This window comes from Vigna unguiculata, chromosome 5, assembly GCF_004118075.2.
Source record: "Vigna unguiculata cultivar IT97K-499-35 chromosome 5, ASM411807v1, whole genome shotgun sequence".
Taxonomy (NCBI): Eukaryota; Viridiplantae; Streptophyta; class Magnoliopsida; order Fabales; family Fabaceae; genus Vigna; species Vigna unguiculata.
The window spans coordinates 713,612-740,613 of NC_040283.1; the positions used below are offsets into that span (position 1 = coordinate 713,612).

Below are 27,002 nucleotides of genomic sequence, written 5' to 3' on the forward strand. Positions count from 1 at the left end.
ACGCAAATTTAAGTATGAAATTTAACATAACTTGAACTGGCTTTCCTGACTCCATTTTTTAGTACCTTGCGGCGAAGAAAGAAAGCAACCCTTAATTTTATACTTACTTTCATTGTACGATCATTAATTAGTATGTATGTTCCATACAAGCACGTGGGTTATTTTTGTTGAGTTCCTCTGTCTGTTTATTTATATTTTATGAGCATGAAAAGAGCTTAATAAAATTTAAAAATAATTAAGATATAATTCAGTGTAAATTTATCGGCATTTTACAAGGAATTAACATGTTCATATCTAACATATCAATCTGATGTTTTGTTCATTTTCAAGTAAATATTTATCAAAGTCTCATAAGTAATATGAAGAAATATTATAAAAATAAAAATTATTTTTATAGTTGTCATCGTAATTCAATAAATATCTGATTGAGTGTAGAAGGGACTTGGGTAATCCTGTGTCCTCGAAAAATTTGTAATTTTTATCCAAAAAATTTTATTGAGTATTTGTGGATTTGTAGATATAAGCCTTATTAAATCACGTTATAAATAAGTGTATTTTTGCTTAAAAATATTATTTTCTTACTACTTGATCGATATCATTTTTACAAAAAGGTGTTTGATCCTGTTTGTTTAATATCTTTTCTCTTTTGTAAATCTTTGTGTTGCTCATCATTATTATTAGCTTTACTTTTTATGAATTATAACTTTCATCGACAAATAGTTGAATATCATTTAAGAAAAAAAATATTATTTTTAGATTTTAAGTTAAAAATAATGTTAATTCTTTAAGTGTTTCCGGCGCAGTGTTATTTACTACTGTATTAACAAAAGTTCAGGATAATTAATGTGTCCTGTTACACACGGCCGTATTATTTGAGTATAATTTTTACAACTTTTACATTGTTTTTTAAAATTCGTTTATTAACCATTTTATTAATGCTCAATTAAATCCATTATACAAGAAAATAAATGTATGTTGAGTATTTACAATAATATATAAAGAAGATTTTTTCTTCTGTGTCTATACTTTAAAGTATTAATTTTATCTTTTGAAATATAATTATTTATTAAATTTTTTAAAATTAACTGTTATTTTTACAAATTTTTTGTAACATTGTCTATATCTGCTTCTTCTTTTTTTCTCTGTTTATCAATAGTTATTCTCTCATATTTTCTGATATATTTCACTTTATTTTTAATAAATATAATTTTATTTATATATTAACTTAATAACATTACATTATCATCACTTACTAATATAATATCATATATATTTAAAAAATACGTAAACACATGTATGATAGCGCCCGTGTTTACGCTAGTTTTAAAATAACTAAAATCAAAATATGTTTTAATACCAAATAAAGTCATGTTATGACATAATTATGAACTTTTGACAAAACACCTACCCTAATACCCTAAAATCCATCAATAATTTGTCATCACATATTATGAATTACTAAGTAAAAGGGGAGAAAGAAATCTTAATTTCCATATCATATCTCAAAACCGATATACTAAATAAAACATGATAAAAGTTTATATTAATTCATCACAAATGATATAAATTACATCGATTATCAAGAAAGATGTTAATATTTCATTACATCATATTCTTCAAATCGTGGAAGAATATTTCTTTTAATATTCTCCAAAGTAAAATAGAAAAAACTTGCATACCAATAATCAATTACTAAACAAAAATACCAAAGAAAAATAAATTACTGTCGAGGTAAAAATTCACTTACAGACATCTTATTTATAGAGAATGGAATGGAGTTGTTGATAGGTTGACTAATACTTGATTCCCGAGCAAATATTGTTGGATTCGTGCTTTCATTCAAGAAAAATGCCGGTTCTTGTGGACTTGGTAATTCATTGAAATAACTACTAAGGTATGATAGAACATCGGTCATTGTAGGTCTAACTTCAGGATTTTGTTGAACGCATAACAAACCAATTTGAATACATTTAGTAACTTCAATTTCTGAATAAGTTTCTTTAATATTAGGATCTAATATGTCTAACCATGTTTGATCTCTCCATTGCCTCCATACCTATAAAATTTTGTCAAATGAAAAACCCACTGACATAACTATTAATGAACATTGAAACATATATAATTTAATTGTAAATAAATAATTGATTGAATTATTATACTCACATAACTTAAGAGGCCTTTAGCAACAAGATGTGGTTCGTGAGAACTCAAATTCTTTTTTCCAGTAATAATCTCTAAAATCATAACTCCAAAACTAAAAACATCTGATTTTTCTGAAAAATGTCCAAGCATTGCATATTCTGGAGGCATATATCCACTGTAAAAAAATGATTAATTAGAACAAAACATACTCTAAGATTAAGAAGGTAATAAATAGAATAATCATAAAAAAGTATTTTCACTTACAATGTCCCAACAATTCTATTAGTACCGACTTGGTCTTGATTTATTTCAACAATTCTAGCTAACCCAAAATCTGAAATTTTTGGAATCATATTTTCATCTAATAAAACATTACTTGGTTTGAGATCGCGATGTATAACTTTGAGTCGAGAAAGCTCATGTAAATAAAAAATTCCTCGAGCAATCCCTCTAATAATATCATATCGTTCCATCCAACTTAACAATTTTGATCGCCGAGAATCTACATGTTAAATTCAAAGAAAAATATAAGATTGAAATATATTTTGTAGTTAGAGAAAACACAAATATATATATATATATATATATATATATATATATATATATATATATATATATATATATATATTAATAGTTTAAGGTTGACGAAAATCATACCAAATAAAAAGTAGTCAAGACTCTTGTTCGGTACATATTCATATATAAGAATCTTATTTTGCTCTTCGAGACAAAAACCAACGAATGTCACAAGATTTCTATGTTGAAGTTTAGCTATCACCGAAACTTCGTTTTTAAACTCCTTTGCACCTTGAGAGGAATTTTTTGAGAGCCTTTTTACTGCTATGTGTTGTCCATCAAGAAGAATTCCCTGGAAATTAAATTACTACTTATAAGTAAAATAAAAACTAGAAAGTGATTATACAACATTTTTTCACCTTATAAACTTCTCCAAATCCTCCTTTGCCAATCCTATTCTCATCTGAAAAGTTGTTGGTTGCTGCCTTAAGTGTAGCCAAGTTGAATTGTAGGGGCTCTAAAGTAACACTTTCATTACCAACTGGTTGACACAAACGTTATTGAATTGTAAACGGGTTAAGTTGTTAAACATCTTGAAACCTAAAAACTACATATAATACTTACAATTTTCTCTTAGAAGACTCTTAATGCTCTTTTTCGATTTTCTCTTTATCAGATAGGAGCACAAAAAGATCTTTTTTGGTTTTCTTTTTATGAGATAGTAGCACAAAAAGATGAATGTCATAGAAACAGTTGTAGATACAACAATCAAGATCCATTTTCGCAATGATACTTTTCCTTTTCCTGCAAGATAACAGTCAATAAATCATGACAAGTTATAATATATCGATTATAATAAAAAAAAAACACATTTTTGCAATTCTTTTTTGAAAATCTTTTGTTAAAAATACTTATAAGTTTTCTTATGAATAATAATTTATAAAAAATTATTATTTATTTTTTTATGAAATATGTGATAACCCTTTATTCCATCCTTCTCCCCCTCATTCCAGCACACTAAACTCCACACTTCACTCTCTGCTTCACCATCATCCCCTACACAGTCACCTTCAATCCTAACCAAATCTCTTCTTGCTCCTGAAACAAATTCTGGAGAAGAGACCACGACAAATCCTCCTGCTGCCTCCACTCTTAGCCTTCCTTCCTCCAGGTAAGTTCCCAATTTCGTTTTGAGGTCCATTTCCAGATTTCAACTCGAAATCTTGTTCTTATTCTGAGTTTAATCAAGTGTTCCTCACTCCTCTATGTCTGAATGATGAATTTGCTAGGTTAAACTAAAGAATTCTACCCCTCCTCTCTAAGTTGCTCTCACCCAAAGCATTCTCCATTAATTAGGTAAGGGAAGCTAACTCTTCGCCCAAATTTCGTATGAAATGTGTTCATAAGTGATAGAATAGCTTGATCATGTGTTTAATTTGTGTTTGGAACTGCTTGTGTGTGGAATTGAGTGTTGGATGAAGTTGAGCGAGCCTGCATGTGAAGAACATATGAGATATCTTGGTAATTTCGTCCAGGCGAGCAGCTCTTGCCTGAGCGAAAATACCAGAAAACCGCCTCTGTCACTGCGCAAAATCTCGCCTAGGCGAGCTGGAGTCGCCTGAGCGAGATAACTTCTCGTCTAGGCGAGCCAGTTTAGCCTGAGCGAGAGTTCGCCCAGGATTTTTATTTTGCCACTGTAAGAGGTCTCGCCCACGCGAGAGCAGCTCGCCGAAGCGAGACAAACTCTCTAGCTTAGGCGAGACCCTCTAGCTTGAGCGAGACTCACTGCAAAATTGAGTTTCTTCCCTGTTTTTGATTAATTGTAGCTGTATTAATTGAATTGATGTGATAATGGTTAGTCTTGTATGTGAATCTTATGCATGATAGTCAGTGTGATGATATTGTGTGGAATTAGTTTGTATGAGTATGAGTTGGAGTTAGGATTTCAAGGGAAATTCTAAGGAAGATGGTTTTAGTAAATGTAAGGACATGAGGACTCATATTGGTGGCATCCTGACGCTCTTAGTAACCATTAAGACTCATGTAGAGTATGATGAATTACGTCGGAGGGAGTAGCAGGAGGTCCTGGTCTATGGACCCGATCCGTCATAGACGTGAAGTTTTAGCCATTTTGAATTGAAAGTGTAAATTATAAGAATATATGATTAATAATTATTTTTAGTGACCAAAAGTTGTTAATCACTAATGAACAATTTAGATATCAATTTATAAAATAAAAATTATTGGTTACTAAAATAGTAAATATTATGAACAAAAAATTATAATTGGTCCCTAACTTAGTTTCTGAAATTTAGCTACCAATGTTTTAACTATCAAGAAAAATTGGTCATTAAACATTAACCACCAAAATTTTTGCTATCAAAAGACTTGATTTTTAAATTAGTCTCTAATTATTTAACGACCAAATTATAAATTTGTATTCATAATAATAATTATTTTAATAATTAATAATTTTTTATTTTATAAATTGATATCTAAATGGGTGGTTATAGTGACTAACAATTGTTTATCACTGCAATTAGTTCTCAATGAACGATTTTCTTTGTAATGATAATTTAATGACTATTTTCTACTTTATTTATCTTTCATTAAACATATAACTAATCAACGAGTATAAAGTAGTAGTAGAGAAAAACAAAACTTCTTTTAACAAAACTTAAAACCAAAATTAGCTAAAATATTAAAAGTCAATTTAATTCAGGATTTAAATATGAATAAATGTCATATATTGATTTGTTTAAATGAACTTTTATTACATTTTTCCTTCATGAGTACAGAGAGGAGGAGATATATATATTTTTAAGCTTAAAGTGACAACTAGTAAACTTATAAACGCGCTATTAACGAGTTTGGACAGACACTACACGACACAGTAATTACTGGACTGGACCCCTTGGGGATGAATAAGCAATTAGTCAAAGAAGGCATCCCGTATTTGAAATGGGAGAAATAATATATGGGCACCATTTTAAATATTCTATTAACATTTGTTACTTTTTCTATTTTTACGTTCTTATCACGTCAATTACTTATGTTATTTATATTTCTCTTTTTTTTTTTTAAGTCTCATTCCTTACTCTGTGTGTCAAATAACAAACATGAGATCACCTTTAAATGTTCCTTACTCCTATCCTATATCTGAATTCAAATTCTGTGTTAAATTTTGCTTGTGTTGGTTGTCTATTAGACTTTTAAAATACTTTATGATTACTAATTTTAAAAATTTAAAATATATTAAAAAAATGTTTAAAATATTAACATAATGTATATTTAATGTTAAAAAAATAACATAAAAAAATTAATAGAGTATCTGAACTCATATATCTACCATTTTATCTCCAATATATACGAAGAATATCAGTCAACGGTAAGCAAGGTGATGCGGTAATGTCATTGAAAATACAGGTTTATCTTGTCATTCCTTCACTTTCCTCCCTATTTCCTTTCATTTTCATTACAATTTCCAAATACATTAATTTGGAATTTTATTCCTCTAAATGCCTCAAGATGTGGCGTGAAACAATGGATGACAGTGTCATTAGCTTACTTAAGATTTAAGAGGTGACTAAGGGAGGAATTAGACCAAACATACCCACATGATAAATAACCTTCATACTTAAACAAGGGTGTTTAAGTTTTCAGTTCAAACTATTCAAAGGATGAATTCAGACAAAATTAAGTGACATGTTCACATTACATGAACATTTATTTGATCTGAAAATGAACTTAATTCCTCGTCAAACACGAAGCAGAAAAAATAAATTTTGAATAAACTTAAACGTACCTGAAGATGCTTGAGTATCTGGTGAGAAATTAGGACAAGCTCCTTCTCTGCAGTAACATGTTTGGTGTGAAGAGCCGTCAAAACCGCATACTCCACCTGATTTTTCACACTTGTCACATTCTTCAACACCTATTATCCATCTCACCACAAACCCTTCTTTGATTGCATGGTATACTTGGATGAAACTATTAATCTCCATGAACGATAGAGGAACGGGAACAACCACACTTGTTTTGCAAGACTCGGGAGAAAGTGACCCAAACTGAGTATAAACAGAAGTTCCCCCAAGAACTCCATTACAAGGAATATAGGTGGGAAACAAAGCACAATCATATGAAAGGGTAAGGTTTTTATAGAGTGACTCGTAAACGTAGAGCTGAGAGTCAAGGGTGGTGCTGACATGTGTTGGTTGGCATAAGTCTATCCAGTAATCTTGTCTGGTGATTTTCAAAGTATGGCTATCTGGGTTTGCTTCCAAAACCTGGTACTGGACATCCTTAATGGTTATGTAGCTGGTGTCGTTTTTGCAGATGAGTTGCATCAGAGGGTGGCCACACTCTTTTGGGCGGTTCCCTCCCCAGAATGGAAAACTCATGTTTCTTATTTTTCCACAGTTTATCGGGTTCGCGCAATTGCTGTAAGAATCGTTGGAGCTCGAACATGGAGGTATCTGAATGAGTAGGAGGAAGATAACTGAGTGATGAAGTACAGTGAAAAGAGAGAGGTGAACAGTGTGGGAAGCCATTGGGAGGGTTGAAAGAAAAAGTCAGAGAAATGTTTGAAGGAGAGAATGCGACTCAAAACAAGGAATTAGTTTTTTAAGATATAGAAACTGCTTTCTAATAACACAAGTAACTGTGCTTGTGGAAAAGATAAAGTTGACTTACGCAAATTTTAACCATGAAATTTAACGTAACTTGAACTGGCTTTCATGACTCCATTTTTTAGTACCTTGCGGCGAAGAAAGAAAGCAGCCCTTAATTTTACACTTACTTTCATTGTACGATCATTAATTAGTATGTATGTTCCATTCAAGCACGTGGGTTATTTTTGTTGAGTTCCTCTGTCTGTTTATTTATATTTTATGAGGATGAAAAGAGCTTAATAAAATTTAAAAATAATTAAGATATAATTCAGTGTAAATTTATCGGCATTTTACAAGGAATTAACATGTTCATATCTAACATATCAATTTGATGTTTTGGTCTTTTCATCTTTTGTTCATTTTTAAGTAAATATTTATCAAAGTCTCATAAAGTAATATGAAAAAGTATTATAAAAATAAAAAATTATTTTTATAATTGTCACCATAACTCAATAGATATCTAATTGAGTGTACAAGGGACTTGGATAATGTTGTGTCCTCGAAAGATTTGTAATTTTTGTCCAAAAAATTTTATTGAGTATTTGTGAATTTGTAAATATAAGCATTGAGATATTAAATCACGTTATAAATAAGTGTACTTTCGCTTAAAAATATTATTTTCGTACTACTTGATTTCTCGATATCGTTGTCATTTTTACAAAAAGGTGTTTGATCCTGTTTGTTTAATATCTTTTCTCTTTTGTAAATCTTTGTGTTGACTAGTGCAGTACCCCCTTTTGGTCCTGATTATTTTCGAGATTCTACTTCGGTTTAAAAACCGAGGCATATTAAAGCGAGGTCAAAAGGCACCTCTTTTGGCCTCGGTCATTACCCGAAGCCATAGATCTCTTTTCTGCCTCGGTTGCAGAGAGACCGAAGCCATAGATTCAATATTTTTTTTTAAAAAAAAAATTCACAGGACCGAACTTCATCTCGTCGGCAGCACCCACCTGCACCACCATTTTATCATTGCACCTCGCCTCATCTTCCAGCAACACCTGCACTTTTGTGAGCCACCGCGAATGCCAATACTACACCGCTCACCATGGAAGCGCCTGGAACAGTTGCAGCAACGAAATGCTATGTTGAAATCCTTTTCTTTGTTTCGATATTTCATGCTAGTGGCCTTTGAAGCGGGAGGGCTCCTTTTGTTTGCGTAGTAGGAAGCGACATGGGGTTGAAGATAATGGTGATGACATGCTTCTTCGGGATGAAAGCATCAAGCTTCAGAGTGGGATGCTCCGTGCTGCCAAAATTCTTGTTGGAAGACATTGGTGCTGAAATGTTTGAGACACTCAAAAAAGGAGGGAAGCAAGTGGGTGTGACCAAACTCCCTCGGGTCATGGTGGAAAGGTTCTTGAGAGAATATCTGGAGATCAATTTCGTCGTAGGAAGAGAATTAGGGAAGAAGATGAATAGTGATTGGGGTTTGCGATTTGAGGATTTTAACAGGCTTTATGGCCTCGGTTATTCAAAAAACCGAGGCCTAAAGTGGCTCAATGGCCTCGGTCGTAGGGGACCCGAAGCCAAAGGGGGCGGCGCTGATGAAATTTTTAAATTAGGGTTTCTGGACAGGGTTATAGGCTTCGGTTCTATTTCAACCGAGGCCCAAAGTGGCTCAATGACCTCGGTCGTAGGGGACCCGAAGCCAAAGGGGGCGGCGCTGATGAAATTTTTAAATTAGGGTTTCTGGACAGGGTTATAGGCTTCGGTTCTATTTCAACCGAGGCCTAAAACTGTCCAATATTGCCTCGGTCGAAAAGCAACCGAGACTAAATGTGTTCTCGCTGGCGCCAATTTTAAAATTTTCATTTCTGAGCTGCCTAATAGGCTTCGGTTCTTAAGGAACCGAGGCCTAAAGCTGCTTACGGCACCGATTGTTTGTAGAACCGAAGCAATATAGGTTGCTAAAATTGTAAAATTGTCACCGCTTTCTTATAGGCTTCGATTCCGCCATAACCGAAGCCTATAAGGCGAGATAAAATATCATTATTATTAGCTTTACTTTTTATGAATTATAACTTTCATCGACAAATAGTTGAATATCATTTAAGAAAAAATATTATTTTTAGATTTTAAGTTAAAAATAATGTTAATTCTTTAAGTGTTTCCGGCGCAGTGTTATTTACTACTGTATTAACAAAAGTTCAGGATAATTAATGTGTCCTGTTACACACGGCCGTATTATTTGAGTATAATTTTTACAACTTTTACATTGTTTTTTAAAATTAGTTTATTAACCATTTTATTAATGCTCAATTAAAATCATTATACAAGAAAAGAAATGTATGTTGAGTATTTACAATAATATATAAAGAAATTTTTTTTTGTCTACATTTTAAAGTACTAATTTTATCCTTTGAAATTAATTATTTATTAAATTTTTGAAAATTAACTGTTACTTTTACAAATTTTGTATGACATTGTCTATATCTGCTTCTTTCTTTTTTTTCTGTTTATCAATAGTTATTCTCTCATATTTTCTGATATATTTCACTTTATTTTTAATAAATATAATTTTATTTATATATTAACTTAATAACATTACATTATCATCACTTACTAATATAATATCATATATATTTAAAAAATACGTAAATACATATATGATAGTGCCCACGTTTACCATAGTTTTAAAATAACTAAAATCAAAATATGTTTTAATACCAAATAAAGTCATGTTATGACGTAATTATGAACTTTTGACAAAACACCTACCCTAGTACCCTAAAATCCATCAATAATTTGTCATCACATATTATGAATTACTAAGTAAAAGGGGAGAAAGAAATCTTAATTTCCTTATCATGTCTCAAAACCAATATATTAAATAAAGCATAATAAAAGTTTATATTAATTCATCACAGATGATATAAATTACATCCATTATCAATAGATGTTAATATTTCATTACATCATATTCTTCAAATCGTGGAAGAATATTTCTTTTAATATTCTCCAAAGTAAAATAACAAAAACTTGCATACATGACCAGTAATCAATTGCTAAACAAAAATACCAAAGAAAAATAAATTACTATCGAGGTAAAAATTCACTTACAGAAATTTTATTAATAGACAATGGAGTGGAGTTGTTGATAGGTTGATTAATATTTGATTCCCGAGCAAATGTTGCAGGATTCGTCCTTTCATTTAAGAAAAATGCTGGTTCTTGTGGACTTGGTAAATCATTGAAATAACTACTAAGGTATGATAGAACATTGGTCATTGTAGGTCTAATTTCAGGATTTTGTTGAACGCATAACAAACCAATTTGAATACATTTAGTAACTTCAATTTCTGAATAAGTTTCTTTAATATTAGGATCTAATATGTCTAACCATGTTTGATCTCTCCATTGCCTCCATACCTATAAAATTTTGTCAAATGAAAAATCCAATGACATAACTATTAATGAACATTGAAATATATATATATAATTTAATTGTAAATGAATAATTGATTGAATTATTATACTCACATAACTTAAGAGGCCTTTAGCAACAAGATGTGGTTCGTGAGAACTCAAATTCTTTTTCCCAGTAATAATCTCTAAAACCATGACTCCAAAACTAAAAACATCTGATTTTTCTGAAAATTGTCCAAGCATTGCATATTCTGGAGGCATATATCCACTGTAAAAAAAAATGATTAATTAGAACAAAACATACTCTAAGAGTAAGAAGGTAACAAATAGATTAATCAGAAAAAAATATTTTCACTTACAATGTCCCAACAATTCTATTAGTACCGACTTGGTCTTGATTTATTTCAACAATTCTAGCTAGTCCAAAATCTGAAATTTTTGGAACCATATTTTCATCTAATAAAACATTACTTGGTTTGAGATCGCGATGTATAACTTTGAACCGAGAAAGCTCATGTAAATAAAAAATTCCTCGAGCAATCCCTCTAATAATATCATATCGTTCCATCCAACTTAACAATTTTGATCGCCGAGAATCTACATGTTAAATTCAAAGAAAAATATAAGATTGAAATATATTTTGTAGTTAGAGAAAACACAAATATATATATATATATATATATATATATATATATATATATTAATAGTTTAAGGTTGACGAAAATCATACCAAATAAAAAGTAGTCAAGACTCTTGTTCGGTACATATTCATATATAAGAATCTTATTTTGCTCTTCGAGACAAAAACCAACGAATGTCACAAGATTTCTATGTTGAAGTTTAGCTATCACCGAAACTTCGTTTTTAAACTCCTTTGCACCTTGAGAGGAATTTTTTGAGAGCCTTTTTACTGCTATGTGTTGTCCATCAAGAAGAATTCCCTGGAAATTAAATTACTACTTATAAGTAAAATAAAAACTAGAAAGTGATTATACAACATTTTTTCACCTTATAAACTTCTCCAAATCCTCCTTTGCCAATCCTATTCTCATCTGAAAAGTTGTTGGTTGCTGCCTTAAGTGTAGCCAAGTTGAATTGTAGGGGCTCTAAAGTAACACTTTCATTACCAACTGGTTGACACAAACGTTATTGAATTGTAAACGGGTTAAGTTGTTAAACATCTTGAAACCTAAAAACTACATATAATACTTACAATTTTCTCTTAGAAGACTCTTAATGCTCTTTTTCGATTTTCTCTTTATCAGATAGGAGCACAAAAAGATCTTTTTTGGTTTTCTTTTTATGAGATAGTAGCACAAAAAGATGAATGTCATAGAAACAGTTGTAGATACAACAATCAAGATCCATTTTCGCAATGATACTTTTCCTTTTCCTGCAAGATAACAGTCAATAAATCATGACAAGTTATAATATATTAATTATAAAACTAATAAAAAAAATACATTTTTATACGATTTTATTTTGAAAATATTTTCTTAAAAAATATTTAAAAATTTTGTTATGAATAATAATTTGTAAAAAATTATTATCAATTTTTTTATGAAATATTTTTATGAATAATAATAAATAAATATCTCTGTCTCTCGTCTCTTTTCTCTCTCAATATAAAAACAGTGAAGAAATAAATGGACTTTAAACATAAATTACATCTAAAAATATAATTAAGTTGCTATTGACGGGTTTCCCAAATAATACATTAACTATTTAAACCAACCGTTTGAGAAGGAAGATAAGCGATAAGTGTAGTCAAAGAAGGCAACACATATTTTAAAGAGTGGAAAAAGTATACGGGCACCATTTTATTACAAATATTTTATTAATATTTATTATATTTGTTTTTCTCTTTTTTGAAGTCTCAATGGTACTGTGAAATAACATATATGATGACACCTTTAAGAAGAAAATGAGTGAAGTGTAAGAAGTTGATGAAGTAATGGTTGAGGAAGTCACTGAAAAAGCAAAGAATGATGATTTACAGCATAGACCTTGCTCCCTTTCAACCCTATCTTAACAAGAGAAAAGAAAAAACATATAGGTAACACGCTTCTTCAATCAGAAGAAGCCATGCAAGCTATTTTTTTACGAACTAAACTAGAAATGGAAATACATACATACCTGGGCATGTAGCAGAATGGGGTCCATCCTTGCAGAAACATTGGAATCCTCCATCTCCATCAACCCCACACTCACCACCAGAATCACTGCATTTGTTGCAGTCATCGTAATTTCCCACCCAATTCAACTCAAAACCATTCTGTAACGCTTCACTTATTTTGTTGTCAATCACAAGTGAAGCGTTGGTTTCAAATATCGGAATCACCACAACCGTGCAACTCCCCGTGTAGGAAAGTTCAGACTGGGAAGTGTAGTAGACATATCTATCAGCAGCACCACAAATAAGAGGACCAAGTGGATTCGTCGATATAGAGGGGGGTGAATTGGAAGGGCAATAAAAGAGCGTGAGGTTGGCAAGATCATTATATTGATGATCATATCGAAAGTGAGTGTTATCAAAGGTGTTGTTCTTGTACTCACTCACACAGATACCATCCCAATAATCATCTCTGGCAATTGTTACTGTCTGTGTTGTATTATGCCAATCCAGAATACGGTACTTGGCATCGTTGAGGGTTATCTTGGGGACTCCCCTTTCGCATGCGAGCCTCTCTTCACCGCAATAACTATCTCTGTTTTCTCCGAAGAAGGGGTACCTGAGATCCAGATTCGTATTTCCGCATGTAAAAGCGTTACTACAGTTGCTGTATTGAGCATCGTCCTCACAAAGATAGGTTGGAACATTGGTTGAGATGAGCAACAGAAGGAAGATGAAACAAGGCTTAGGTTTCATTGTTGGAGGAGGAGAAGGTGCATGGAAGGAGAGCAAAAGGAAGACCAGGATTGAGTTATGTTATATTGGGAAGTCTCTAACCAGTGGGCATTTCACTTTCAATGCATGTTAAATTTCTAACACTGCTGTTTCTAGGAAGCCCCAGCTAAAGTGAAAGTTTGAATTTTTGAAAAAAGTTGTGGAAGCTAATGGGTCAACGTGACGAAATCATAATCGACATACACAGTTGTTTGAATGTGATGTCCAGTGAGAAATTGTATGTGTAGCTTCTGGGTCTTTTGCCAAAACTTAACGTCAAAATTCACTCTCTTCCTCTGTCGCTGGATTTAAATTTGTCATTTTCGATGTAAAACTTTAAAACTTTTAAGATAATGAATTTATAAATTTTTATCTTTATATAATACTATACTTTTTCATTATTATTCGACGTGACTGATATTCGAATTCCTAACAAAACCAGAGATACATCATACCCTACTCCACAGTCCCTCAAAAAATTAATACTTTAATTACAAACATCAATTTTGGCTTAACTCATTTTAAATTAAAAATAAAATATATAAATTTTAAAAAAGGTTAAATGATATTTTTTATTAATATATATATATATATATATATATATATTACACATTTGTATATCAAATTGTTAGATTGTGTAATTAAATATTTGATTCACTTTTAAATTTAGAATTATTTATAATTTTGTATTTATTTTAAATTGAACCGAAAAGTTTCGTTTGTAGTCGAACGATTTTTTTTTTTACATAGCGTATAGTTAAACACGGTGATCCATAATTCAGGTACGAGCTAAAACTATTTTAAGTAATTTGTATTTTTTTTATATGCAAAATGTAAATAAGGCCCTTTAATTGCATGCTAGAAACTAAAAATCTCACCTACAGGTTGGATGAAAATTAAAAACATGTTAGGCGTGATAAGTTTTAATTTTCGATGCACTTTTATTTGTTGAAAAATCAATTTCAATTAAATTATTTACAGATTAAAAATTAAATAAAATTTTATACTTGATACCATTAATAAACATAAATAATGTCTTTGGTATCCCGTTATAGTCAAATTAATTTTGCGACTAGTTCATGCACACGCAACGTCTCTTTTTCTACCAAATAATAATAATAATAATAATAATAATAATAATAATAATAATAATAATAAAACAGGTGCTCTGCAGGTAATTCCGAAAATGCTTGTGCTCACCAACTTTATGGCTTAGGCATTTTTTTCAACCTGAAAAGGTAAGTTTAAGGCTTACATTTTGTAAAATGTGAGGAGATAATATAAAATTAACTATTCACGTAACAATTTTAGAGACAAATATTATTAAGGATTTTATAAACTTTTAAATAGAAGTAAAAAATTATTATAAAGTATTAATAATAATATAATGTAATAATGTATCTATAAAAAAATAAATTAACATTTCACGGTAACATTGTAATATATATTGTGAGTTACACAAAGTGACTTAAGCAGGAGAAGGATTAGGGTTTGAGTTGTCAAAGATTCATCATTACAGGTTTTATTCGAATAAAAAAAAACTCAAAAACTTTATAATTGAACTAAAGTCAATTCCGTCCACTTAATCACATTTTTAAATGAGTTTCAATAGGGTTAGTTTATTTTACTAATTTAAACACAAAAATATATAAGTAATTTGACATTTTAATGTTTGTGTATCAATTATTTTTTAATGGTTAATTAGTTTTTTTTAATGACGATCTTAAATTATTAAATGATATAATTTAGACCACATTATATAAATTGTGTTCTGTTTTCTATTTGTAACATTTGAATGGCGAATTGTTTAAACTTTTTGAACCAAACGGCGTAATACTTTTTAACTATTACTTATTTGTATTTGAAGGGTTTGAATTATTGAAGACCTGAGAGAAAAATTCCATGCATTGTTGATTTATTTATTTTAATTTTGTTTTAAATTTAGTAAATCATCTCTCTAAAGCTATCAATTAGATTGATTTGGTTTATCTAAAAGTGTATTTTAAAGAAATCAATGAAAAACTAATAAAATATTTATAAAAGGTATTTTATTTTGTTAACTTTCATCTTAAAAGCATTTCAGACAAAAAAAAAGGTGCATGAGTTGAGTTTTATGGAATTTTAAATATTTTGTTACGACTTCAGAATATGAATATCCAATTTATTCACAGTTAAAGGAAAATTAAGAGAGAAAATCCTTGTCTCTATTTTCATATCCTCGGCAAAGAAACAAATGTTCTCGACACGAGATCACGCGAATTCAACCCCGAAATAAAAAGAGTATTGATAAAGTAGTTATGTTACTTTTCTAACGAAGACACAAAATCAATGAGAAGTAACTTCTATTCTAACAATTTTTTATCTAAATAATCTTTTTATGTTCCTTTACGTGAATATTTATCGGACACGAATATTTTAAGTTACGAGTCCTCTTTATTTGTATTATATTTTACTAATTTTGATATTATTGATACATTTTTTAATAAAAAATCATCTAAAAAATTCAACAGTAATAAAATGTGAAAATGTGAGTTCAATTCACATATAAAAAATTAATACAATTTTTAATATATCATTTCACCTCAAAACTTTATTAAAATAAATTTATATAAAGCGGAGGGTTCAACTTCATCCTTTGAAACTAAAATTAATTTGAAAAGATTGTAATTTCAAAAAATAAATGAGACGATAACCACTAATCTATATTCTTAGGATATATATATATATATATATATATATATATATATATATATATATATATATATATATATATATATATATATATATATATATATCAGAAGTTGAAATTAAAAGAAGGGAGAACCATAGTTTCAGAGAGTTTTTCTTGATAAATTTTAACAAACTTTTCTTTTCAAATCACACCAAACTTTTTTTTTTAATTACACCACATCAAATCACATATACATTCTCTAAACTTTGTAAAAAATCCTAGTTAAAATATAATTTTCTTAAAAAGAGATACAGAATAGTAGCTTATAATTTTCTTAAAAGGAGATACAGAATAGTAGGTTTTTATATAAAGAATGAACTTTTATTTCCTCAATCCTGCTCTTGAAATTTTCCCCAAAGCTAGTAGTGGCTTTACAGAAGTGATTGACATTTGACGTATCATCCAAAATACAAGAATTTAACATCAGAATCAAACAAAGGAATAAAAAGACAAGCCTCAATTTCCCATAACAATCATTGGATTTAAAGGACCACATCATCGAACTTGACAGGCAACATAGAAAGAAACAAAAGTTGGTTGAGTTGCATGATCAATTAACGAAAAGGAACAAATTCCTGAAGTGAAACTCATTGAGGAGTGACAAGGCCATGTATCTTTAAGTCCAACACTTCTGAACAAATTTGTCCCATTGTGTGATAGAAAGACAAAAGCTCTGACAACTGTTCCACTGACATTTTCCTCATCACACCTCTTGCCATCTTCTCCCTTTCCTCATTCAGCTTCACTCTCTCTTTGTATGATCTTGCATTCCTAACCGTTGCACCCATTTGCTTTAATCTGTTTTCTTGCTGCACACTCAAGGCCGTGTTCGACTGCAAAATTTATCATCAATCAATACACACAACAAAAACTGATAACTTTCACATTCCTTACACAGACAAACATGATTCACGAATAACAGAGGAAAACAAAATGTATGCATATAATAGGTACTTTGTAATACCTCAAGAAACTCTGCTCCAATTTCAAGTTCGGAGTCTCTGGGGGAAGTGGTTCCACGACCAGCGTTGTAGAGGTTTTTGGCATGTGAGAAACTACGCACTATAATCTTCCTTTTGTTTTCCATTTCCTTGTTAAGCTTAACAGGCTTTTGCACTGTTGTTAAGTTGTTCAACTTCTTCTGATAAGCAACAACGGCCTTTACAAATTCCTGCACTTTCAATGAAATTGCAAATCTTAACTCAACTGTAACCAATATGGACCAATGAAATTAAACAGATATCCCAAAAAAAATTGATATATTTTCAAACCTTATAAGCAAAAGGACATCCTGGGTAATCAAACTCCTCCGAATCAGGCTTCCTCATACGCTCAGGGTGAAATTGCAATCCCATAATGAACTTACCCTCTTCTGGATTATAAGCATCAGGGTCATAAAACCCTTCAATCAAACCATCAGGTGCAAAAGCCATTGGAACAAAACGCTGTGCCAATCTCTTCACCCCTTGATGGTGATAGCTGTTAACCCAAATATCCATTTTTCCATCTTCCAAAGAATCCTTAAACCAGTGATGCAGAGGGGTGTTCTCAACCACTTCCACATCGTGTCTATGCCCATCATAATTGTCATAGTTTATGTGCGTCACCCTTTTATTCTCGGCACACTTCACTGAAAGCTCTTTCCCTATGTCCTGGTAAAGGGTACCCCCACATGCTACATTAAGAATCTGTGAGCCCCTGCAGATTCCCAAATAGGGAATGTTCCTCTCCAGGCATAGCTTCGCGAGGCTCAACTCAATCGAGTCTTTTTCTTTATCAATGGCAGTGTCACTCACATGGAGCCTTCTAATCTCGTCCAATTCCTCTTGTGAAAGACCCGAGGTATCTTCTTCGTACCAAGAGGGATCAATGTCTTCCCCTTCGCACAGAAGCACGCCATGGATTGGCTCAAAGCTATCCAACAACATGTGCACCCCAGAAACACGAGGAACAATCACGGGCACAGCGCCATACCCTACTATAAGATCCAGGTGATATTCACCTGAAAAAGAAAAAAAAAATCATATAAGAACACGTTTTATCAAAAAGGGTTACGTTAATTTCCTTGTGATTGAAAAATAATTAAGGAATTGCACTGAAGTAGTAGATTTAATTGAAAATTAAAGAAAAAGGAGGAAACATATAACATACCGACGAAATCGACGAACTTGTTCTTGCGAACGCTTCGTCTAGAGACAATGAGAACACGAGGGAGAATGACGGAGAGATCGGTGGACATTGGTGTGAGATGGAGATTTGATAAGGGCTACGATGCGTATATTCTGTACGAAAAGGTGAGACTTTTTTGGGCAGAATATTTATAAACGATGGTATAGAGAATGAGAATGGATAAGGATGAGGATTAGGATTAGGGATTGAAATTGATAATTAATGAGCGTTGATGAAACCGTGGATTTCGTGAGATATAGCTGACAGGGCCTGCTGCAAGAGATATATACTGAGAGAAACAACGTTAGAGCGCAGAAAAACAAGCAAACTTTTTCGTGCCTCCGCGTATGATCGACGTTTTAACAGCTTTCGATTTCGTTTTGTTCTTTTCATGTCTTATAAATAGGTCGCTCGCCACCAATTAGGTTTTACACACGTTTTTTTTTAAATAAAAATTCTATCTGTTGACCGTTGACTTAAATTTGGAGGCTGTGCATATAATAGGTTAGAATATATTATTTTAAATGATATTTTTATTAGCTGATAAATGGTTATGGATTGATATGGTAGAATAAAATAATATATCATACTCTGCTTAATGATTTCTTATTTTTTTAACCCTTATATTATCTGTACGTTATATAAAAATATTATTTGTAATCTTGTACAGATGGTGCCTAAATAGATATTACTATAGATATAAGAAAATTTTCTTTCATATTATCAATAAAAGTGTATATTATTCGGTACTCAAGATAATGTGGACCAACAAAAAATAATATCATCTTGGATCAATTGTGTAATTTATATATTTTACATCCTAATTATCAAATCAAACATTAATTAGGAAATAGGAGAAGTTAGACAACTAATTTAAGTCCCATTAAGATAGAATACCCGTTAAAATATTATATATATGTACATTATTCATATTTATTACCTTATTGATAATATTCCTTAAAACATGAAATTGTTTTTGCAGATACACTAGGTCAAATTATCTTTGCAAATATACTTATGATCCTTCAAAGGGGATAACAAGAAGGATACACCTTAAATTATTAAAGTATGAAGGATAAAGTTATTAATATTAATATTAATATCATGGTAAAATAAAGAAGTTGAGGGGCATAACATGCAAGACACTTGGCTACTATTTTAGTAAAAGAAGAGGAACGTGGCACTTTGGTGGGTCAACACATTAAATTGGGGTTATAAGTTATATATAAATAGCATGAGGTGATTATTAATATTAATATTAATATTATGGAGAGATAGATGAGAATTTGTAGAACTTATCAAGTTTGGGTACATTAATTGGAATAAAATGCTCTTTGTAGTCTTTGATTTATTCATAATTATATGCCATTTGAGTGATGTTTTAAGTTCACAGCGTAACAATGTTGACCGTGATGCGTACGTTAGCAATTAGAAGTGCAACTGGGGATACGATACAACTTGCTTCGTCACTGCCTACGCAATAACTTCATCCAATTAGTAATTAATAGCATAATTAAAGACTGTAATTGTTGACAATCATAGTATCGAATAATAAATTTAGATGCTCAAAATAGGATAAGATGATATTTTGAAATGATTTTTAAGTAAAAATTATGAATTATTGATTGATTGACGTAATAGTTAATTTCTCTCGTCATTACTGATCTTAATATTTAGAAAGTATAATTCATTTCTAAATTATTTGTAAATTTAAATATTTTTTATTAATTTCTGATTAAAAAATTGATTATATTAAGTGATGTGAGTTAGAAATATCAGGTAATGTTTAAATATTTGTAATTAATTTTTAATAAAAAAAATCTATTTATGTTTACTTATTGTAATCTTAACTACTATTCAAATCCTTTAGTTAGAAACTAGACTCTTTTTTATCTAATACTTTGTTTCAAATATTAAATAAAATAATATGACTGTTGGTTATTTATTACTATTATTATGTGTGGATGTGTACCCTTCTTAATTACAAAGAAGTTATACTCAATTTTTAATTATTGTTTATTTCTATTTTATTCGGAAATATTCACAATATACTAATTCATTATACTACTATATGACATTTCTCTCTAGAAAAAAGAAAGTCTAATAAAAGAAATAGAAGTAGCATACTAACATTTGATATCTCATACTACAAATTATTTATATTAGTATACATTTTGTTTCATAGAAATAAAACCATTAATATAAACATCGTGAGTTATAATTACAATGTTATATATTAAAATAACATTTAATACAGACCCAAATATATTATTTTCTCATACTTGTTTCATGACAATTTAATAGTTGATATAAATTATTTCAATTAGAAAACGACTAATATTTTATGATTTTTTTTTTTGCGTTTACACTACACGTGATTTTAATCTAAATATGCTAAGTATTTCTAAATATATAAGACAACTAAATTCATGACATAAATTGTTCAAGTTAAAATGTTTTTATGACACAATATTGACATCTGAAAAACATAATAAGTAAATTGTACTCATTATTTTTAAGAAAATAATGATTGCAGAGTAAGGGACACTAAATTTTTTAAATATAATTATAAACTAATTATGAATATAACAAAACAATCAACTCAAGACTTTAAGTCATTTTAGATGAAATCTTAGCTAAAAGAGTGTCAAATGATAACTCTATTGACCAGGAATTAATAGAGTATGAAGCGTGGAAAATCGTTTATCTTGAAATAGAATGAAAGATATGGAAAAAAAAAAAGGCAAAAAGAAATTTAAATAAAACTCTAAAACTAAATAATAAGAAAGATGAATTTTATATATATATATATATATATATATATATATATATATATATATATTGCTTAAAAAGTATAAAGAGATTGATGATAGCAAGTATATAATTACTTTTCCTTATTTATCCTTTCCAACGGGTAGAAAATATTACTATAAATGATTTTTTACTGACTTTAAACAAAAATTACATAAAATTCTGTATATAATAATTTTCTATAATTATTCTTCCACGTAACACTTATTTTATATATTTACAACCCATGTTTAATATGACATTTTTTTTTTCAAATTTGAACTATAATCTTTATATTGATTATAATCTTTATATTGATGCTTTCCTTATGATAGATTGTTTTCAAGTATTCAACTACTATCTCGATCTTTTAAATATTTTTTTTCTGTTTTATTTCTCCCCGTAATAAAATACAAATCTTCTTTCCATTTATCTTATATTATCATATTTTGGCATTTGATATCAATACACTTATGGAATAATGTAATCCTACCAGTCTTTTTCGAATTGAGTTAATTTTCATATATTCTTTATTTTTAATGTTTATTGCTAAAAATATTCAATACACTGTTTTTTTAAATAAAAAATTATAAAAATTTGATCTAAATTGCTAAAATATATTTATTTGTATTATGTCTTCTCTATTTTTATTTTTTTCAAAACATGTCTTTTAATCTTTATGTTTTTAAACTAATGTATTTCTTTTATATTTTTAAGGATTATATATATATATTTGAACTGAAATCAATTTTATCTTAAATTTTGATATTTTTGTTTTCAAAATAACATTTTTTTTGTCAAAAAGAAATTTATCTCCTAAACGCGATGTGGATTAATATTTAAGTTTAAACATGTTAAATAATGTAAATAAATACAAAAAATTTACATAATTAGATTAAAAAACTATATTTATAATTTGTAAAATTTGAAAACTAAACTACGATATTTTGGATATAAAAATATATTTAACATCTTTTATGAATATGTAAATTTAGTAATTTTCTTTGTACTTATACTTAATGATATTTTTTACCGTCATTATGAGATAATAACTAAAATTTGTATAGTTTTATAAAGTCATAATTCATCAATTTGAAATTATAAAAAACAAACAAAGTTTTGACGAAAAAGATAGGAATTATAAACATATTTTTCTCATAAGAAATCAACTTCGCAATATTTTCTCAGATAATTAAGAAACATTTAGGCATTGTAATAAATAAAAGAAAGAAAAATCTCAAATTATACGAAAGTGGAACGAAATTTCATTCTATTAATTTTTCAGCATACATAAATATCTTATATATTATAATCAATTATACGCTACATCCACGAGAAAATATTTGTTTATTTTATCTTTTTTCGTAGACTGTAATTTTTTTATTTAGGAGAAAAAACTGATTGAAAAATTAGATGAAACTGTCTCTTTCATGATCAAATGCACTATCATCATCATCATTTCTATGCAATCATCACATTTTACATTGTTCATTAATATTTCCATTTTTTTGTTATCATATATTATTAGCATTCTTATTTTTATTAATTATCAGTGTAATAGGTTTTATTAATATTATTTTATCATTTATCATTATTACCATCATTCTTATTTTTTATCATCTACCATTATTCTATTAATATTATTAATGTCATACTAATTATTGTTATTTTCACCGTTGATATAATTACCACCACTACTAATATTAACATTATCTTCATTATAAATAGGTCCACCATGATCTGTTTTAATCATAATTTTATCATTCTATATATCTCGCTATAACGTTTATTATGCTTTTATAATTGCCACCATAATTAAAAACGTCAAAGTAGAATGTAAAGTTAACAAATATTTATATGTAATAAAGCTAAAGGAAACGAATAATAAAAGTTGAATTTAGGGAGATGGGTTAGTAGTCTAGAAAATGGTAAAACACAGTTTGGATTTCTATCGAAAATTTGTGTTTATGTTTGTTATCTGATTATCTTTAGAGTAAATTATTTCACATAAATGATAAAAATAATCAATACTTTTTTTTTTTTTTATATCAGCAATAGATGACAGTACAAGGTAAAATTCATGATGAATTTCAAATGTTGCATGAAAATGATAATATTAAAAAAAAAATAGTGATTACGATGGTGCAAGTAAAAATTATTTTATTTTATTTATTAAAAGAAAAAATTAAAAACTAATGTCTGAGCCCGGGTTCGAACCGGAGACCTTTAGTGTGTGAGACTAATGTGATAACCAACTACACCACCCAGACAATTTCAAGTTCATGTCTGATAGCCCCATACATTTTTAAACTTTTGTTTTAATCATTGTTTAAATTTTTTAAACAGATATTTTAATCCCATGTTGAAGCTAAAAAAGTTATATCTCTAGTATTAGTTTTTGAAGACTTAAAATTGCTAAAACCTAATTATTTATAACAGTTTTATATCCAGAGACATAACTAAAAAAAAAAACTGAAAAGATCAAATATTGTAAGAGTAATTTGTGAAAATATTATAGGATCAGTTATGAATATGATTTGCTGTTACATAACATTTAATTTCCAACTCCACTCTTCTCCAGAACGCTCGAACAGAAAAATCATCAACAAAGCATCAATTAATTTAACAAACAAAAATATCATTCTGTCGTTTACTGTTTTTAGTATATGAAAACCTTAACCATGAATTTGCTGCTTTATTTATCCGAGTTTTCTCTTTGGTGCATGATGATCGAAAACGATGAAGAAGGAGAGAAGAGAAGAGAAGAGAGCATGAGTATCTCTTTATTTATAGGTGTGAACAGAGACAGACATAGATATGATGATTCCCTGGTGAATACAGGATGTGTATACACCGTACGTACGTATTCAGCTCTAGAAACTCTTACAACACATCCAAAGACACAGCAAAGTATATAATACGATAGAAACGTATTGAAGCTTAATTTATACGCAGTATAAATTAAACTGTGTTATTGAATTTGTTTGTATATGTATTTAGCATTTTGGTTTGGTAACGCCGCAACTACTAAGGACCTTTATGGCACCAGGAGAATTGACGTACTGCCTAAGGGACGGGTTTTTTATGTAACCGCATAAGCATGGCTTTTGCTCCTTCAGCTTGGTACAGCAAGCCCCTGAGGGTGGAGAGCTGCTGCTGATTGCTGCAGCACATGGCGATAATTCGGTTGGGGTGCAAGTTACAGCCTCAGCCACAGGTCCCACATCGATCAGAAACAGTGCCAGAACCACCACTGCACACACAACCGACATCTTCATCTTCATCGTCATCTTCCTAAAACAACAACACAGAGAACAAAGCCTGGTTTCTTAATGCTCAACTCACTAACACTCACACTCATACAATGTGGCAGTGGAAGAGTTATATATATATAAGAAGCGAAGTGAAAAGAGAGTGGGTGTGGTTTCAATTAATAATGATGGAGTGTATCGGTGGGAAGTGAATGGGAATGACCCCACCACATTAATGGGAGGGGCGTTGGGATGATATTATTACTTACAATTATTTTGCATTAACACCACCGAAAATTTCGTGGCATTCACTAGTGGTTTCTGTGTAATCGCACCACTAACATCACCTTAATTTCAATGCAATGGACCCTACGTGTTTCGTAAGTACTATGAAATTCTCGCACCCAGATATCTCTATACTTAATGTAATTCCGAGGTGGGCTTCCTAGGTAATTCTCTTTTGGGGTTATTTATTTCATATGGAAAAAAATTGTTTCACGTCAAAAATAACCATATTACAACTTTTCTTTATGGGTAAACTCATTATAAAAAGAGTGAAATTTTGTATTTGTAAACATATATATATATATATATATATATATATATATATATATATAAGAACAGAAAATGCTAATGCCAGATAGATGTGAAATGTTGATCGTTGAATTATCTAGAATCGTTAAAGTAGATCAAAATCCGTGGACTAACTCGGTCCACTACAGGTTTGGATTGAGTTGAGTTAAAATTCTTTTACAAATTTTAATACAGATTAATACCCGACCTACCAAGAATCCAGCTCATTTGAATTGAATCTGTGGTAAGCTGGGTTGGCCTACCAACTCATATAGTCACACACACTATGTTGGATTTTATAATGTTGAACTATTTTTTTAACCAAACAAGTTGGCAAATGAATTATCATTGTTTGGTATAAAGTTTGATATGTTTCCATTATAGTTTTAATCTTTTAAAAAACGTTTTAGTGGATTTAGTACTTTTATATGATTCAAACTTTGATACTAATTATTAGATTAAGTGTTCATTATTAAATTAAAAAATATAATTGATAATAGATGTTTTTTTTTGTCTTTACTTATTAATATTTTGTTGGTGGGAAAAATTGAATTTATAAATTCTTTTGTTCTCTCTTCTAAACGTACCAAATTAACCTTATAATTTCTAAGTGTTACTAAGATCGTCAAATCCATAATCTTTCATACTCTTTTTTTCAACTTTTATCGCTAACTATTTTGTAACTTTTTATAATTGATAATAATAACTCGAGTTACCTTTTTTTTCCTCTGTGACAAAATAAGTGATGTACTTTACACCATTTTTATCATCGTTTTATAATATTACTCAAAATATAATACTATATTTAGAAACTATAGAAGAAACTTCTCTTTTAGTTTTTAAAGCCACACCTTTAAGACACTAGTCAAATAAAAATGTGTTTATTAAATTACTGGCGATACGAAGAGGAAAAACAATAACTTGTTCAGAAAAGATAAATGATAGCTCTATTAGTTCATTTATTCCTTATTTGAAGATGACACACTAGGAATTTTTTTAGTGAAGAATTTTTCTTAGTTAAACATGCATTGCTATTGAATTTACTTCTCCGAAGTTTAATTATTGATGATAAAAGTAATAATTAATATTATGTATAAAATGAATTTTGAATTTATTAAAAAGGTTATATAATAACATATCCAACATATAGTCGTTTTACTAACTTCAGTTTCTTGAATAAAATATCAAGTGTGTCGTCCGAGTAGAAAAATGTCGGCATCTCATTAAAAAGAAGTGAACATAAATTACCAAAAAAAAAATAGTTATTAATAAAGTTGTGAACATTTTGTTGCTTATAATATATATTATCATATTTCAGAAGTTAAATATATTCTCATTCATTCAGCTGTTGCAGCGATATAATTAAAAACTTGAAAAATAAGCTCGTTTATTGACTTAATTAATACATATTTCTGTTATAAAATAGATTCAATGGAATAAAATAAATATATAAATCAAAAGACCCAGTTTACTAAATTAGCCAAAATAAAATAGGTGTCCATGTTATAGTTTAATAAATATGTGTATTTATGAAGAAGACAGGGAAGTTGTTAGCGGTTAGTTGTTGCTGTTAGTATTAGTTACAGATAACTGTGCTTCCTACTAAGCTATTCAATTTTAATAACCCATAATAATGTATACATGAATACGTGTGCCATGCCATGGGCCTGGTCTGGGCCCCCGGAATTTTTCTAAAAAATTATAAAAATAGGTTATATATTTAATATTCGTTTTCAAGTTGGTATAAATAAATAAGCTAGTAAATTATAAATACACCTAATTATTATAAGACAAAAAACTATATAAAAAATGACTTGTGAATAAATTATAAAATTTTAGAAGTGAATAAAAAGTAAAATAATAATGTGATACAAGTAATTTCCCTTATCTTTTGTTCTTTGTGTTTC

General features: G+C 29.5%; 4 protein-coding genes and 1 non-coding gene across 5 annotated transcripts; all 5 read right to left on the minus strand.

Moving 5' to 3' along the window:
* Positions 1-1,621: 1,621 nt before the first annotated feature.
* Positions 1,622-7,358, minus strand: LOC114185230 (putative receptor-like protein kinase At4g00960). The gene is made up of 7 exons (XM_028072843.1): positions 6,464-7,358; positions 3,283-3,462; positions 3,078-3,199; positions 2,800-3,010; positions 2,407-2,644; positions 2,164-2,317; positions 1,622-2,056 (listed from the first exon to the last, which is right to left on the minus strand). Exons 1-7 carry the CDS (start codon positions 7,206-7,208, stop codon positions 1,721-1,723), a joined length of 1,986 nt encoding a protein of 661 aa, XP_027928644.1. The 5' UTR covers positions 7,209-7,358; the 3' UTR covers positions 1,622-1,720.
* A 2,780-nt stretch (positions 7,359-10,138) lies between these two features.
* On the minus strand, positions 10,139-13,629 carry LOC114185231 (putative receptor-like protein kinase At4g00960). The gene is made up of 7 exons (XM_028072844.1): positions 12,831-13,629; positions 11,908-12,087; positions 11,703-11,824; positions 11,425-11,635; positions 11,054-11,291; positions 10,809-10,962; positions 10,139-10,697 (listed from the first exon to the last, which is right to left on the minus strand). Exons 1-7 carry the CDS (start codon positions 13,561-13,563, stop codon positions 10,365-10,367), a joined length of 1,971 nt encoding a protein of 656 aa, XP_027928645.1. The 5' UTR covers positions 13,564-13,629; the 3' UTR covers positions 10,139-10,364.
* Positions 13,630-16,611: 2,982 nt separating this feature from the next.
* On the minus strand, positions 16,612-18,836 carry LOC114185232 (putative glutamine amidotransferase GAT1_2.1). The gene is made up of 4 exons (XM_028072845.1): positions 18,464-18,836; positions 17,584-18,314; positions 17,277-17,483; positions 16,612-17,145 (listed from the first exon to the last, which is right to left on the minus strand). The coding sequence occupies exons 1-4, from the start codon at positions 18,549-18,551 to the stop codon at positions 16,900-16,902; spliced, it is 1,272 nt and encodes a 423-aa protein (XP_027928646.1). The 5' UTR covers positions 18,552-18,836; the 3' UTR covers positions 16,612-16,899.
* A 4,631-nt stretch (positions 18,837-23,467) lies between these two features.
* On the minus strand, positions 23,468-23,541 carry TRNAV-CAC. Its single transcript has one exon. It is a non-coding gene; the product is annotated as a tRNA-Val (tRNA).
* Positions 23,542-24,027: 486 nt separating this feature from the next.
* Positions 24,028-24,646, minus strand: LOC114183238 (probable non-specific lipid-transfer protein AKCS9). Its single transcript, XM_028070173.1, has one exon. The coding sequence runs from the start codon at positions 24,559-24,561 to the stop codon at positions 24,268-24,270; it is 294 nt and encodes a 97-aa protein (XP_027925974.1). The 5' UTR covers positions 24,562-24,646; the 3' UTR covers positions 24,028-24,267.
* Positions 24,647-27,002: the final 2,356 nt, after the last annotated feature.

Excerpts from the sequence above, each read along its gene's own strand:
- LOC114185232 (XM_028072845.1), bottom strand. The coding sequence starts at position 18,551 with ATGTCCACCGATCTCTCCGTCATTCTCCCTCGTGTTCTCATTGTCTCT. Across the intron at positions 17,484-17,583 it reads GATGTCCTTTTGCTTATAAG|GAATTTGTAAAGGCCGTTGT; the intron begins GTTTGAAAATAT and ends TTGAAAGTGCAG. Across the intron at positions 17,146-17,276 it reads TTGGAGCAGAGTTTCTTGAG|TCGAACACGGCCTTGAGTGT; the intron begins GTATTACAAAGT and ends TAAATTTTGCAG.
- LOC114185230 (XM_028072843.1), bottom strand. The coding sequence starts at position 7,208 with ATGGCTTCCCACACTGTTCACCTCTCTCTTTTCACTGTACTTCATCAC. Across the intron at positions 3,200-3,282 it reads GAGTCTTCTAAGAGAAAATT|TTGGTAATGAAAGTGTTACT; the intron begins GTAAGTATTATA and ends TGTGTCAACCAG. Across the intron at positions 3,011-3,077 it reads GATTTGGAGAAGTTTATAAG|GGAATTCTTCTTGATGGACA; the intron begins GTGAAAAAATGT and ends TTTAATTTCCAG.
- LOC114183238 (XM_028070173.1), bottom strand. The coding sequence starts at position 24,561 with ATGACGATGAAGATGAAGATGTCGGTTGTGTGTGCAGTGGTGGTTCTG.
- LOC114185231 (XM_028072844.1), bottom strand. The coding sequence starts at position 13,563 with ATGAAACCTAAGCCTTGTTTCATCTTCCTTCTGTTGCTCATCTCAACC. Across the intron at positions 11,292-11,424 it reads TCTTGACTACTTTTTATTTG|ATTCTCGGCGATCAAAATTG; the intron begins GTATGATTTTCG and ends TTTAACATGTAG. Across the intron at positions 10,698-10,808 it reads CTAAAGGCCTCTTAAGTTAT|GTATGGAGGCAATGGAGAGA; the intron begins GTGAGTATAATA and ends AAAATTTTATAG.